Consider the following 15,817-nt stretch of genomic DNA (forward strand, 5'->3'; position numbering starts at 1 on the left):
TGGCCTGTCACTATCACGACCTCTCTTGTTGCGGAGCACAGGCTCCAGACGCGCAGGCTTAGTAGTTGTGGCTCACAGGCCTAGTTGCTACGCAGCATGTGGGATCTTCCCAGACCAGGGCTCGAACCCGTGTCCCCTGCATTGGCAGGCAGACTCTCAACCACTGCACCACCAGGGAAGCCCACGGCCCCCATTTTTGAAAATAGCCTCCTCACCTGGATGTCTCCCTCTGACTGCAAATCTTCGCTAACTTCCAGGAAGTCTTCCTATGAAATATCTAACTTTCCACGTGCTCACTGGTTTCCTGTTGCTGCTGTAACAAATTAGTAGCTTGCACAATACAATTTTACCTATTAACTTAACAATTCCGGAGATCAGAAATCTAAGGTGTGAGCAGGGCTGTGTGTTTTCCGGAGGCTCTAGGGGAAAGTTCATTTCCTTGCCTTTTCCAGCTTCATGCAGCTGCCCACATTCCTTGGCTCATGGCCTCTCCTTCCATATCCAAAGCCAATAACGTTAGGCTGAGTCCTTCTCACACCATCATCTCACTGGTTCGATTCTGCCTCCTCTTCGACTTTGGAGGACTCTTGGGATCATATTGGATCCACCTGATGATTCAGGATAATCTCCCTATCTTCAAGCCAGCTGACTAGCAACCTTAATCCCCCTTTGCCATGTAACATAAAATGTTCACCGGTTCCTGGGATTAGGACATGGACTTGGGGGGGGGCCATTATTCTGCCTACCACAATCTGATGTAAACCAGATGTCCCAGGTTACATCAGACTTGGAGGTAAATATTCAGGCCCCAGAATAGTCACAAACTGGTACTGTTCTGGGTCTTTCCCTATAGCTCTTCAGGAAAGGCACCCACCCTTCCCCCCACCCATCCTCTCAAATTCCTTCTCAGTCTATACTGGGTCCCACCCCCCAACAGTGCCTCACGTGTGCTCAGGAAGTGGTCCTGCCAGATAAACTGAGCATCTGCAGTACTGCTTCCTACCTGCTCAGGCTGCACTTAGGCTGGAACTCCAGCCACAGAGCAGGGCTGCTTGGCCTTCCTGGGCATCTTACCATGGTTTCATGAAATCTCGCTCTGGTTTTTCTTCTGTCCCTACTGCAGACACTCTGCCTTAGGCTGAGACACACATCTTCAGGGGTTGGGGTTAGAGGAATGTGAGTGACCAACACTAGTCCACATTCGGAATAACTACCCCAAAACTACCCGCTCACCCACCCACATACTCACAGTGACTCCATGCCCTGAAATGAAATCAAAGTGGTTTGCATTCATCTCCTTAGAATTCATTCTTTTCCAAAGGGCCTCTTGATCCTTCACGTAAATAGAACCCTATTGGTCCCTCCCTACTTGCCCTGCCAATAGGTTAGAACCCTGGAGTGAGTATAATTTAGGCTCAAGCTGGACCTATCATTTTTAACCTCATACACAGAAGGTTGAATTAGTCAGACACCTCAATTCATGGTCCTTTACCAGTACTGGTGCATGCAAGGCCCTTTTCTTGTTTATGTGTTTGTTTCCTTTTGTGATCCTCCCTAGATATCCATTCTAATATGTTTTATGTGCATCTTGTTGCTTTTATGTGTTCTTACATGGCGTGTATTGTTTTGAATGTGTTATTAATTTGCACAAATACTAGCATTGTTACATAACTTACTGTGTCTTACCGTTTTCCCCTGAACACTGTGTTTTTAATGATCCATCCATGTCGCTGGGCACATTTAGTCCCTAACTTCTAATGCTGCCTCATCCTTTACAGTGTGTGTTTGTTCACCACGTTTTACCTGTCTATTCAGCCAGGATGGACACCCAGGTGACCTCCAATAATGCTGCAGTAAACAGCCTCATTCATGACATTTTGTGGGTGGAATGGGGACATGGGACTTTCTCTGAGACATTGTATTAGTTTGCTAGGGCTGCCACATCAAAATGCTACAGACTCAGTGGCTTAAACAACAGAAATGTATTTTCTCACAGTTCTGGAGGCCAAGAGTCTAAGGTCAAGGTTTTGGTGGGTCTGCTTTCTTCTGAGGCTTCTCCCCTTGGCTTGCAGACATCTGCCTTCTCCCTGTGCACTCACAGGGCCCTTTCTCGTGTGAGTGCACCTCTGGTGTGTCTCTGTGTGTCGAAACTTCCTCTTCTTATAAGGACAACAGTCAGATTGGGTTAGGACCCTCCATAATGACCTCATTTTAACTTAATTACCTGTTTAAAGGCCCTATCTCTAAATAAGTCACATTCTGAAGTACTGGGAATAGGACTTCAACACATGAATTTTGGGAGGACACAATTCAGCTCTTATCAGGCATACGCCATGAGTGAAATTGCTGGAGGGTAGAGTGTGTGCGTACTTGATTGGACTGCATGCATGTACACTTCCATAAGGAATGAATGAGGACCCCATATCTTAAGCCCCACCTACATTGGACATGATCCAGCTTTTACTATTTTGCTAGCCCAATAGGTATAAAGTGCTATCTCCTCATTGTTTAAAATTTCATTTCGTATGGTTGTTTTCAGGATTTCCTCTTCTGTAAATAGCCTGCTAAATATCCTTTGCCCATTTTCCTATTGCATTTTTCTTTTCTGAGGTGATTTGCAGTACGACCTTATATAGTCTAGATAATGGTTGTAGACATTGCTAATATCTTCTCCATTCTGACATTTGTCTATAACTTTGTTCATTGTGTATGTCATGAAACAGCAGAAATCTTCAATTTTGATGTGATCAAATTCATCGATTTTTTTTTCATGGTTTGACCTTTTGAAGTTTTGTTTTAAAAATCCTTAAAATGGAGAATTTCTGAAGATGGCGGAAGAGTAAGATGTGGAGATCACCTTCCCACAAGTACATCAGAAATACATCTACATGTGGAACAACTCCTACAGAACACCTACTGAACACTGGCAGAAAACCTCAGACCTCCCAAAAGGCAAGAAACTCCCCACGTACCTGGGTAGGGCAAAAAAGAAAAAAGAAAAAACAGAGACAAAGAATGGGGATGGGACCTGCACCAGTGGGAGGGCGCTGTGAAGGAGGAAAGGTTTCCACACACTAGGAAGCCCCTTCGCGGGTGGAGACTGCGGGTGGTGGAGGGGGAAGCTTCGGAGCCACGGAGGAGAGCACAGCAACAGGGGTGCAGAGGGCAAAGCAGAGAGATTCCCACACAGAGGAAGGGTGCCAACCAGCACTCACCAGCCCGAGAGGCTCGTCTGCTCCCCTGCCGGGACGGGCGGGGACTGGGAGCTGAGGCTCTGGTTTCGGAGGTCGGATCCCAGGGAGAGGACTGAGGTTGGCTGCGTGAACACAGCCTGAAGGGGGCTAGTGCACCACAGCTAGCTGGGAGGGAATCCGGGAAAAAGTCTGGAGCTGCCAAGGAGGCAAGAGACTTTTTCTTGCCTCTTTGTTTCCCGGGGCGCGAGGAGAGGGGATTCAGAGCGCCGCCTAAACGAGCTCCAGAGACGGGTGCGAGCCGCGGTGATCAGCGCGGACCCCAGAGATGGGCATGAGATGCTAAGGCTGCTGCTGCCGCCACCAAGAAACCTGTGTGCAAGCGCAGGTCACTCTCCACACCTCCCCTCCCGGGAGCCTGTGCAGCCCGCCACTGCCAGCGTCCCATGATCCAGGGACAACTTCCCCGGGAGAACACACGGCGCGCCTCAGGCTGCTGCAATGTCACACCGGCCTCTGCTGCTGCAGGTTCGCCCCGCATCCGTAACCCTCCCTCCCCCAGCCTGAGTGAGCCAGAGCCCCCGAAACAGCTGCTCCTTTAACCCCGTTCTGTGTGAGCGAAGAACAGATGCTCTCAGGTGACCTACACGCAGAGGCGGGTCCAAATCCAAAGCTGAACCCCGGGAGCTGTGTGAACAAACAGAAGGAAATCTCTCCCAGCAGCCTAAGGAGCAGCAGATTAAAACTCCACAGTCAATCTGATGTACCCTGCATCTGTGGAATACCTGAACAGACAACGAATCATCCCAAATTGAGGAGGTGGACTTTGGGAGCAACGATATATATATATTTTTCCCTTTTTCTCTTTTTGTGAGTGTGTATGTGTATGCTTCTGTGTGTGATTTTGTCTGTGTACCTTTGCTTTTACCATTTGTCCTAGGGTTCTGTCTGTCCGTTTTTTTGTTTGTTTGTTTGTTTGTTTGTTTTTAGTATAGTTTTCAACACTTGTTCTCATTGGTGGATTTGTGTTTTAGTTTGGTTGCTCTCTTCTTTCGTTTTTCTTTCTTTTTTTTATTACTTTAAAAAATTTTTTTAATAATTATTTTTAAATTAATAACTTTTTTATTCTATTTTCTTTTATATTCTTCTTTCTTTCTTTCTTTCTTTCTTTTTTTCCTTCTTCCTTTCTTTCTTTTTCTCCCTTTTATTCTGAGCTGTGTGGATGACAGGCTCTCGGTGCTCCAGCCAGGTGTCAGGGCTGTGCCTCTGAGGTGGGAGAGCCAAGTTCAGAACACTGGTCCACCAGAGACCTCCCAGTTCCACTTAATATCAAATGGTGATAATCTCCCAGAGATCTCCATCTCAACACCAAGACCCAGCTCCACTCAACAACCAGCAAGCTACAGTGCAGGACACCCTATGCTAAACAACTAACAAGACAGGAACACAACCCATCCATTAGCACAGAGGCTGCCTAAAATCATAATAAGGCCACAGACACCCCAAAACACACCACCAGACGTGGACCTACGCACCAGAAAGACAAGATCCAGCCTCATCCACCAGAACACAGGCACTAGTCCCCTCCACCAGGAAGCCTGCACAACCCACTGAACCAACCTTAGCCACTGGGGACAGACACCAAAAACAACGGGAACTACAAACCAGCAGCCTGTGAAAAGGAAACCCCAAACACAGTAAGTTAAGCAAAATGAGAAGACAGAGAAACAGCAGATGAAGGAGAAAGGCAAAAATCCATCAGACCTAACAAATGAAGAGTGAATAGGCAGTCTACCTGAAAAAGAATTCAGAATAATGATAGTAAAGATGATCTAAAATCTTGAAAATAGGATGGAGAAAATACAAGAAACGTTCAACAAGGACCTAGAAGAACTAAAGAGCAAACAAACAGTGATGAACAACACAATAAATGAAATTAATAATTCTCTAGAAGGGATCAATAGCAGAATAACTGAGGCAGAAGAACGGATAAGTGATCTGGAAGATAAAATATTGGAAATAACTACTGCAGAGCAGACTAAACAAAAAAAAAAAAAATGAAAAGAATTTAGGACAGTCTCCGAGACTTCTGGGACAACATTAAATGCACCAACATTTGAATTATAGGGGTTCCAGAAGAAGAAGAGAAAAAGAAAGGGACTGAGAAAATATTTGAAGAGATTATAGTTGAAAAATTCCCTAATATGGGAAAGGAAATAGTTAATCAAGTCCAGGAAGCACAGAGAGTCCCATACAAGATAAATCCAAGAGCCTGTGATGGTTTAAGAGTAGTGGGCAGAAGGGATTTCTGAAAAATTCTGTTCTGAGGCTTAACTACTTAACGACATTAGTGATTAACTTAGCAGCACAGCATGTTTTATTGGATTATTCTTTGTCTGTTTTCTAGTTGTGTACCAAAGGGATGAGAACCGCTGCTGGGGTCTTAAAGCACAAGCTTAATGCTGTATCCATGGGCAAACAGGCACTATGCAGGAAGTTAAGCACTATGTAGGCACTAAGCTGAAAGTTGAAGGGGTGGACTTGAATCCTTAACCTGTCCGGGCCAACTTTTTGATCCTGGGTACACGTTTTTATCCATGGATGGCTTGCTTGGGGTGCAAATTTTGGAGATCTTTTATATAAAGGTGTCAAGAGAGGTACTGGCTACAACGCAGGAAGCAAGAAGTTTTAAGCAAAGGCAAATGTGTTACCCTGAAGATTTCAAGGGCATTTATGACAGCAGTCATGCATCTTAACAGTTGACAGGCAGCTGGATGGATGCTCATGGGATAGGAGAGGAAACAACTTTCAATTTTTTTAGAGCCTGTTTTATTTATTGGCCATGCTGCACAGCATGTAGGATCTTAGTTCCCCCACCAGGGATTGAACCTGTGCCCCCTGCAGTGGAAGCGCAGAGCCCTAACCACTGGACCACCAGGGAATTCTCCAACTTTGAATTTTAATAAATTTTTATGAACCAAAAAAAAAAAAAAAAAAAAAAAAAAAAAAAAGATAAATCCAAGGAGAAACATGCCAAGACACATATTAATCAAACTATCAAAAATCTAATACAAAGAAAAAATTTTAAAAGCAGCAAGGGAAAAACAACAAATAACATACAAGGGAATCCCTATAAGGTTAACAGCTGATCTTTCAGCAGAAACTCTGCAAACCAGAAGGGAGTGACAGGACATATTTAAAGTGATGAAGGAGAAAAACCTACAACCAAGATTACTCTACCCAGCAAGGATCTCATTCAGATTTGACAGAGAAATTAAAACCTTTACAGACAAGCAAAAGCTAAGCAAATTCAGCACCACCAAATCAGCTTTACAGCAAATGCTAAAGGAACTTCTCTAGGCAGGAAACACAAGAGAAGGGAAAGACCTACAATAACAAACCCAAAACAATTAAGAAAATGGTAATAGGAGCATACATATCGATAGTTACCTTAAATATAAATGGATTAAATGCTCCAACCAAAAGACATAGACTGCCTGAATGGATAAAAAAGCAAGACCTGTATATATGCTGTCTACAAGAAACCCACTTCAGACCTAGGGACACATACAGACTGAAGGTGAGGGGATGGAAAAAGATATTCCATGCAAATGGAAATCAAAAGAAAGCTGGAATAGCAATTCTCATATCAGACAAAATAGACTTTAAAAAAAGACTATTACAAGAGACAAAGAAGGACACTACATAATGATCAAGGGATCGATCCAAGAAGAAGATATAACAATTGTAAATATTTATGCACCCAACATAGGAGGACCTCAATACATAAGGCAAATATTAACAGCCATAAAGGGGGAAATCAACAGTAACACAATCATAGTAAGGGACTTTAACACTCCACTTTAACAGTCCACCAATGGAAAAATCACCCAAAATTAAAATAAATAAGGAAACACAAGCTTTAAATGATACAATAAACAAGATGGACTTAATTGATATTTCTAGGACATTCCATCCAAAAACAACAGAATACACTTTCTTCTCAAGTGCTCATGGAACATTCTCCAAGATAGATCATATCTTGGGTCACAAATCAAGCCCTGGTAAATTTAAGAAAATTGAAATCATATCAAGTATCTTTTCCGACCACAACGCTATGAGACTAGATATCAATTACAGGAAAAAATCTGTAAAAAATACAAACACATAGAAGCTAAATAATTCACTACTTAATAACCAAGAGATCACTGAAGAAATCAAAGAGGAAGTCAAAAAATACCTAGAAACAAATGACAATGAAAACACAATGACCCAAAACCTATGGGATGCAGCAAAAGCAGTTCTAAGAGGGAAGTTTATAGCAATACAAGCCTACCTTAAGAAACAAGAAGCATCTCAAAAAAACAACCTAACCTTACAGCTAAAGCAATTAGAGAAAGAAGAACAAAGAAAAAACCCAAAGTTAGCAGAAGGAAAGAAATCATAAAGATCAGATCAGAAATAAATGAAAAAGAAATGAAGGAAATGAGAGCAAAGATCAATAAAACTAAAAGCTGGTTCTTTGAGAAGATAAACAAAATTGATAAACCATTCGCCAGACTCATCAAGAAAAAAAGGGAGAAGACTCCAATCAATAGAATTAGAAGTGAAAAAGGAGAAGTAACCACTGACACTGCAGAAATACTAAGGATCATGAGAGATTACTACAAGCAACTATATGCCAATAAAATGGACAACCTGGATGAAATAGACAAATTCTTAGGAATGCACAACTCTCTGAGACTGAACCAGGAAGAAATAGAAAATATGAACAGACCAATCACAAGCACTAAAATTGAAACTGTGATTAAAAATCTTCCAAGAAACAAAGGCCCAGGACTAGATGGCTTCACAGCGAATTCTATCAAACATTTAGAGAAGAGCTAACACCTATCCTTCTCAAACTCTTCCAAAATATAGCAGAGAGAGGAACATTCCCAAACTCATTCTACGAGGCCACCATCACCCTGATACCAAAACCAGACAAAGATGTCACAAAGAAAGGAAACTACAGGCCAATATCACTGATGAAAATAGATACAAAAATCCTCAACAAAATCCTAGCAAACAGAATCCAACAGCACATTAAAAGGATCATACACCATGATCAAGTGGGGTTTATCCCAGGAATGCAAGGATTCTTCAGTATACTCAAATCAATCAATGTGATACACCATATTAATAAATTGAAGGAGAAAACCCATATGACCATCTCAATAGATGCAGAGAAAGCTTCTGACAAAATTCAAAACCCATTTATGATAAAAATCCCCCGGAAAGTAGGCAAAGAGGGAACTTACCTCAACACAATAAAGACCATATATGACAAACCCACAGCCAACATCGTCCTCAATGTTGAAAAACTGAAACCATTTCCACTAAGATCAGGAACAAGACAAGGTTGCCCACTCTCACCACTATTATTCAACATAGTTTTGGAAGTTTTAGCCACAGCAATCAGAGAAGAAAAAGAAATAAAGGGAATCTAAATCGGAAAAGAAGAAGTAAAGCTGTCACTGTTTGCAGATGACATGATACTCTACAAAGAGAATCCGAAAGATGCTACCAGAAAACTACTAGAGCTAATCAATGAATTTGGTAAAGTTGCAGGATACAAAATTAATGCACAGAAATCTCTTGCATTCCGATACACTAATGATGAAAAATCTGAAAGTGAAATTAAGAAAACACTCCCATTTACCATTGCAACAAAAAGAATAAAATATCTAGGAATAAACCTACCTAAGGAGACAAAAACCCTGTATGCAGAAAATTATAAGACACTGATGAAAGAAATTAAAGATGATACAAACAGATGGAGAGATATACCATGATCTTGGCTTGGAAGAATCAACATTGTGAAAATGACTGTACTACCCAAAGCAATCTGCAGATTCAGTGCAATCCCTATCAAACTACCACTGGCATTTTTCACAGAACTAGAACAAAAAGTCTCACAATTTGTACGGAAACACAAAAGACCATGAATAGCCGAAGCAATCATGAGAAAGAAAAATGGAGCTGGAGGAATCAGGCTCCCTGACTTCAGACTATACTACACGCTACAGTAATCAACACAGTATGGTACTGGCACAAAAACAGAAATATAGATCAATGGAACAGGATAGAAAGCCCAGAGATAAACCCAAACACATATGGTCACCTTATCTTTGATAAAGGAGGCAAGAATATACAATGGAGAAAAGACAGCCTCTTCAATAAGTTGTGCTGGGAAAACTGGACAGCTACATGTAAAAGAATGAAATTAGAACACTGCCTAACACCATACACAAAAATAAAGTCAAAATGGATTAAAGACCTAAATGTAAGGCCAAACACTATAAAACTCTTAGAGGAAAACATAGGCAGAACACGCTATGACATAAATTACAGCAAGGTCGTTTTTGACCCACCTCCTAGAGAAAGGGAAATAAAAACAAAAATAAACAAATGGGACCTAATGAAACTTAAAAGCTTTTGCACAGCAAAGGAAACCATAAACAAGATGAAAAGACAACCCTCAGAATGGAAGAAAATATTTGCAAATGAAGCAACTGACAAAGGATTAATCTCCAAAATTTACAAGCAGCTCATGCAGCTCAATATCAATAGAACAAACAGCCCAATCCAAAAGTGGGCAGAAGACCTAAACAGACATTTCTCCAAAGAAGATATACAGATTACCAACAAACACATGAAAGAATGTTCAACATCATTAATCATTAGAGAAATGCAAATCGAAACTACAATGAGATATCATCTCACACCGGTCAGAATGGCCATCATCAAAACATCTACAAACAATAAATGCTGGAGAGGGTGTGGACAAAAGGGAACCCTCTTGCACTGTTGGTGGGAATGTAAATTGATACAGCCACTATGGAGAACAGTATGGAGGTTCCTTTAAAAACTAAAAATATAGCTACCATACGACCCAGCAATCCCACTACTGGGCATATACCCTGAGAAAACCATAATTCAAAAAGAGTCATGTACCACAATGTTCATTGCAGCTCTATTTACAATAGCCAGGACATGGAAGCAACCTAAGTGTCCATCAACAGATGAATGGATAAAGATGTGGCACATATATAGAATGGAATATTACTCAACCATAAAAGGAAACGAAATTGAGTTATTTGTAGTGAGGTGGATGGGCCTAGAGTCTGTCATACAGAGTGAAGTAAGTCAGAAAGAGAAAAACAAATACCATATGCTAATACATATATATGGAATCTAAAAAAATAAAAGAAAAAGAAAATTGTCATGAAGAACCTAGGGGCATGACTGGAATAAAGACACAGACCTATTAGAGAATGGACTTGAGGACATGGGGAGAGGGAAGGGTAAGCTGGGACAAAGTGAGAGAGTGGCATGGACATATATACACTACCACATGTAAAATAGATAGCTAGTGGGAAGCAGCCGCATAGCACAGGGAGATCAGCTCAGTGCTTTGTGACCACCTAGATGGGTGGAATAGGGAGGGTGGGAGGGAGGGAGACACAAGAGAAGAGATATGGGGATATATGTATATGTATAACTGATTCACTTTGTTATAAAGCAGAAACTAACACACCATTGTAAAGCAATTATACTCCAATAGAGATGTTAAAAAAATAAATAAATAAGAAAAAATATACTTAAAATGGCTTAGATCACAAAAGTAATCTTCCACATATTCTTTTATTAACTTTAGTTTCGCCTTTCAAATTTAGGACTTTAATCCATCCATAGTTCACCTTTGCATGTAGTACTAGGTAGAGATGTACTTTTTTGGCCATCTAGTGGGCCAGTTTTCCCAATACCATCTACCTAGCAATGTCCTTTCCATTAGAATACAATAAAGGTGCCACTTTAATCTTGCATTAAATTGCCATATATTTAGGGTTGTGTCTCCGACCTCTCTATTGTATTCCATTGGTCAATTTGTTTGTTCTTATATTAATACCACACTAGTTTTATTGTTGTTTAACCTCAGCTTTATGCTACGTCTAAATGAACTGCTAAGGTAAACCTGCCTGTTACCCTTCCTTCTTTTTCAAGGTTTATATGGCTAATTATAGAAGTGCATTCCTTCATATGAATTTTGTAAAAATTTTCAAGTAAATTGAATTCCTTTAAAATAACCAGATAGAATTTGATTGGGAAGGCACTGGGTCCCTAATTTGGAGACAATGTTTTTGTAATATGTTTGATTTTTATTCAGATCATCTTCTACATGCTCTACTAGGCCTTTTAAATTCTTCCCATAGAGGTACTATATATTCCTGGTTAAACCAGATATTTTACAGATTTAGTTGATATTATTAATGTTATTTTTATATCTGATTGTACTTTCTAATGTACTGCTGGTTTAGAATAAAAACTACTGTGTTTATAGGATAATCTTGATTCCAGCAATATCAATAATATCTCATTATTCTGAGAGTCTCTCTGTTGATTCTGCTTGTTTTTCCAGGTGTATTATCCTATCATCTATAAATAATGATAGTTTTACCTCTTTCCTTACAATTCTTGAACCTCTATTTCTTTTTCTTTCCTTATAGCTTTGGCCAGGGCTATTGGTTCTACAGAAAATGGTGGCTGCGAGAGTTAATATCCTTGTCTTATTCCTGATCTTAATGTTTCTCCATTGAGCTATGATGATTTTTGATATAGTTTTTTTTAACAGTGTTCTGACTTTTTATTTTTTATAAAAGCTTTATTAAAATATAATTCACATACTAAATAATTCACTCTTTTGAAGTGTATAATTCAGTGGTAATTTTTTACATATAAACCTTATTAAGTTAAGGAAAATTCTTTCCACTTCTAAATTTCTGAGAGCTTGTGCAACTTTGTGAATTTTTTGTATTATTTGAGACAATCATATGATTTTTCTCCTTTAGGCATTAATGAAATTAATTACATTGATTTTTCTGATGTTAAACTCTACTTGCATTCATGGACTAAACCCTATGTGATCATGATGTATTATTTTTTTAATATACTTGGTCTTAGTTAGCTCATATTTTGTTTTGGAGTACTGCATCTCTCATCATTCGTGAGCCAGACCTATAATATTTTGCTTTTATTTCTTTTGTCTGGTTCTGGAATCAATATTTTACTAGCTTGAAAAATGAACTAGGAAACTATTACTCTTTTTCTATTTTCTAGAACAACTCTTTCTTAAAAGTTTGGTAGAATTCATTTGGAAAACCATCTGAGCCTTTTGGGCAGGGGAGGGAATGTCAACTATCATTTCAATTTCTTTAGTATCTCAAGTTCTGTTCTCTGTTTCTTCTGTCCTGTTTCATCTGATCCTCTTATTCACAGGCACACCTCATTCCCCACTGCCCCATTCACATGGCACACTCAAGTCTTTATCTCTGGAGATCCTGACTATACTTTAAGGCAGAACATAAATACCCTATTTTTATGAGTCAATTCCCAACCCACCATAACACTGTTATTCCTTCCTCATTGCCCCCTGATAGCTCTGTGTGCATATCTTACACATTTATACCACCCTTATCAGGATTATCTCTATGTGTTATTTCCATTTTTATCCAGCAATGAATAATCTAACATCATAGGTATAACATAATCTTTATCTTGCATGAAGCCCTGTTTTCTCTAAAACTAAAAGTAAATTTTGTAAAACTAGAGAGCATAATAATAATAGTGTCTATTTTTTGCCCTTTCCCTTTGAATACAAACATAAAAGCCTTTGTATATACTTTGTACTGTGTGCGAACATTGCTCTTCCTCATCCAAACTGCACGCCTAGCCCCATCTGCCCCATGAATCCTGATTGATCCTGTGGGCTGTCTCACATACCTGGATCTTGACCTCACTCCCTAAATGCCTTCTCAGTAAATGTGTATTAGGAAGGAATAGGAATGCTGCCAGACCAGAGTTGTGGAGAAGTCCACCACCTTCAAGGTAAGGCACAGAGCTCCACGTCTAAGCTGAGTTGGTGAGACTTCTAGGAGGGTTCTGCTACCCAATGTAAGCTGCCTTTTCTAGGGAGCATTGACTATTCACTGTGATCAGAGATAGTGTGATGCTTCAAAGAGAAACAGTTGGCAGATGTACAAATAATGGTTCTATTCACCTTTCATTCACTTTTCTAAGAAACTTCTCTGTACCATAACCACTGTTGGGGTTACAGAGATGAAAGACTGTCATTGCCTCCACACCCCATTTAAGGTGCTCACAGTCTGGTAAGAAAATTAATTAAACACACTAACTGAAATTTACAAATGATAAGAGCTGTGACAGAAGCAATTTCCAGGGACTGGGGGAGGACCCCGGGGGCTAATCTCTGGTGAAGCTCACCTGGGGTCACAACCACAACACAGTAATCAGCAGTCAGTCCTTGAGCTGTCTTAAAGAAGTGGGACCTTGTCTGTGAAATCCCTACCCCACCACGTATTAGCTGTGGGACTTCAGGAAAGCTACCTGGTTCTTCTGAGCCTTAGTTTTTTTCCTTTGTAAAATGGGGTCATTGGCACCGGCCTCATGTGGTTGTTGACATGAGGAGTTAATGCTGTGATGTGTGTAGCGCCTGGCCCGCAGCCGGGGTCAGGCTCCTGGGAGCTGCTGTTTCCCTTGTGGCTGGTGCCATAGCTCTCTGCTTCTGATTGCAGGTGGTAACACCAGATGGGCGTGGGAAGAACCGAGCTAAGTGGGGCCTGCTGAAGAATATCCAGACTGCCCTCCAGAAACGCTTCTGAGTGCCCCCGCAGAGCAGGCAGCAACCTCAGAGACATGCCACAAAATAGACATATATAGACACACACACATATGTATATGTATTTTTCTCACCACATTCTTCAATGAGGTTGTAGACGATGTTCCCGGGACATCTAAGCCATTTCAGCAGCAGTCTACTAAGAGCTAATAAAAGGAAATGCCTGATGTCATGGCTTGCTGTTTGCTCATTAAATAGAAACTAAGATACAGAAGCCAGCAAGTGGCTACGTTTCCATGAGCTCAGACCTAATCCTAGGCTCAGAATTCTGTGGTGTTTTGTATGAGGCAGCGTTGGTTTAAAAAAATTAAAAAGGCACTCTCTTTGAAGTCAGGCTCCCTGGGTATGCATGTTGACCTTGGTCTAACTAGCTCTCAGTGTTTGGGCAAGTCACTGATTGATGGGGAGCTCATTCCCTCACTATGCAGTCAATTTTAATATGAAAAGGCCAACATTGTTAGAATACGCTTCCTAGTTATTGAGCCTGAATTTGCCTTCCCATAACTTTAACCCCATGGTCTGAGGTCTGCCCCAGAGCCGTAAGAATGAGAGTACTCCCTCTTCTCACTCCTTCTGATCCCCAGGCAAAGGAAGAGCAGTAGAATGCCTGGTGGGAGGCACCCCCCTATGGTTCTTTGAAGCAAGGCAGGAAAGAATGGCAGAGTTGTGTGTCAGCTCCCGCCTCACTGAACTTGGCCAGGCCCTTCAGACCATGTGAAGTACCCAAGCTTCACAAGGACCCACCTGCCTGGAACGACCCACTCCTGAACCCCACCCCACTGCTGCCTAGAAAATACCACCAGTCTTTCAAGACCCAGCTCAACCACTTCTGTGAAGCCTTTGCTGATTCTCCAGGTGGTCTAAGTGGGGATGATACCTCCTTCCCCTCCTGGGTTCTCACTAAACCCCAAGCCCTCCTCCCCCACCCCATCCCCCACAGAGACATCTCTTCCAGCCCGTGATGCTCAGGAGCTCTCATTGGTCCCCAGTCTTTAGGACAGAGATGGCATCTCATTCATTCTGTCCCAGTGGCTGGCTCAGTGAAACTCACATTGCCCGTTAATACCAGGGACAGAGGAACTACTGCTGGAAGGCAGGCACACAGAGTCACCCTCCTGTGAACCCACCCCCGATATGTCAGTTTGCACCATGAGGGTCTACACACAGAAGTGGGAGTGGGCATGGAAAGGGACCGGCGGTCAGTGGTCTCCACCTCCTCTAATCCCATCCTTTTCATGAGCTGTCCCGTGGCAGGTGTGGCCAGCTCATCTGGCTTCACCCGGAGGACCATGGCTTTGCAACCCATTATTTTGCCCAGAGGCTCAGCATCAGAGCCAGAAAAGCCCCTTTCCCTGTGAAAGATCCCTAGTGATGATCTTCTAATAATGTGAGATGAAGCCAAGCAGATTCCTGCCCCGCCTCCCAACAGCATTACAAGAAGGAATACCCGAGGGAGCTTCGTTATGATCCTATTACTATAAATGATGGCTTGAATCCACCATCAGATTTGGTATTACCATATAATCATTTCTGTAAAAGCCTTCAAAATCATCATTAGCACGGGGAGCAAATTAAATGACATGCCAGCAGGGATTTTACTACTGATAAACTAAAATGAAATTAAACTAAAAAAAAAAAAAAAAAAAGAATGATACGAATTTTGCATTACAATGATCACACCTATTCACAGAGCCAAGTAGGATGGCCAGAATCAGATAAGCACCAGCACCCTGATCTTGCCTCTTTAGAGAACGTGTAAACTTGCATTCAGCAACCAGGAAGTTAGTGGGATTCTCTGAGAGGCCCATTTAAGTGGTAGCTGAGCTGTTCTTCCAAACACAAGATGAAATTTCTTAATGATGCAGAAACCCTTGCACATCATTTGTTC

At 41.3% G+C, this 15,817-nt stretch overlaps 1 protein-coding gene and 1 long non-coding RNA gene across 2 annotated transcripts in view; both read left to right on the top strand.

Moving 5' to 3' along the window:
* TRIM42 (tripartite motif containing 42) overlaps nucleotides 1–14,959 on the top strand; it is a 33,416-nt gene extending 18,457 nt beyond the window's left edge. Inside the window, exon 5 of the mRNA XM_082461365.1 lies at nucleotides 13,826–14,959. Coding sequence (XP_082317491.1) covers nucleotides 13,826–13,912 — 87 coding nt within the window. The 3' untranslated portion in view covers nucleotides 13,913–14,959. The remainder of the gene's footprint in view (nucleotides 1–13,825) is intronic.
* On the top strand, nucleotides 5,467–6,108 carry LOC309660547. Its single transcript, XR_014263449.1, has 2 exons — nucleotides 5,467–5,806; nucleotides 5,837–6,108. It is a non-coding gene; the product is annotated as an uncharacterized lncRNA (long non-coding RNA).
* Nucleotides 14,960–15,817: the final 858 nt, after the last annotated feature.

The sequence above is a fragment of the Balaenoptera physalus genome, assembly GCF_965194825.1.
Source record: "Balaenoptera physalus genome assembly, chromosome: 4".
Taxonomy (NCBI): domain Eukaryota; kingdom Metazoa; phylum Chordata; class Mammalia; order Artiodactyla; family Balaenopteridae; genus Balaenoptera; species Balaenoptera physalus.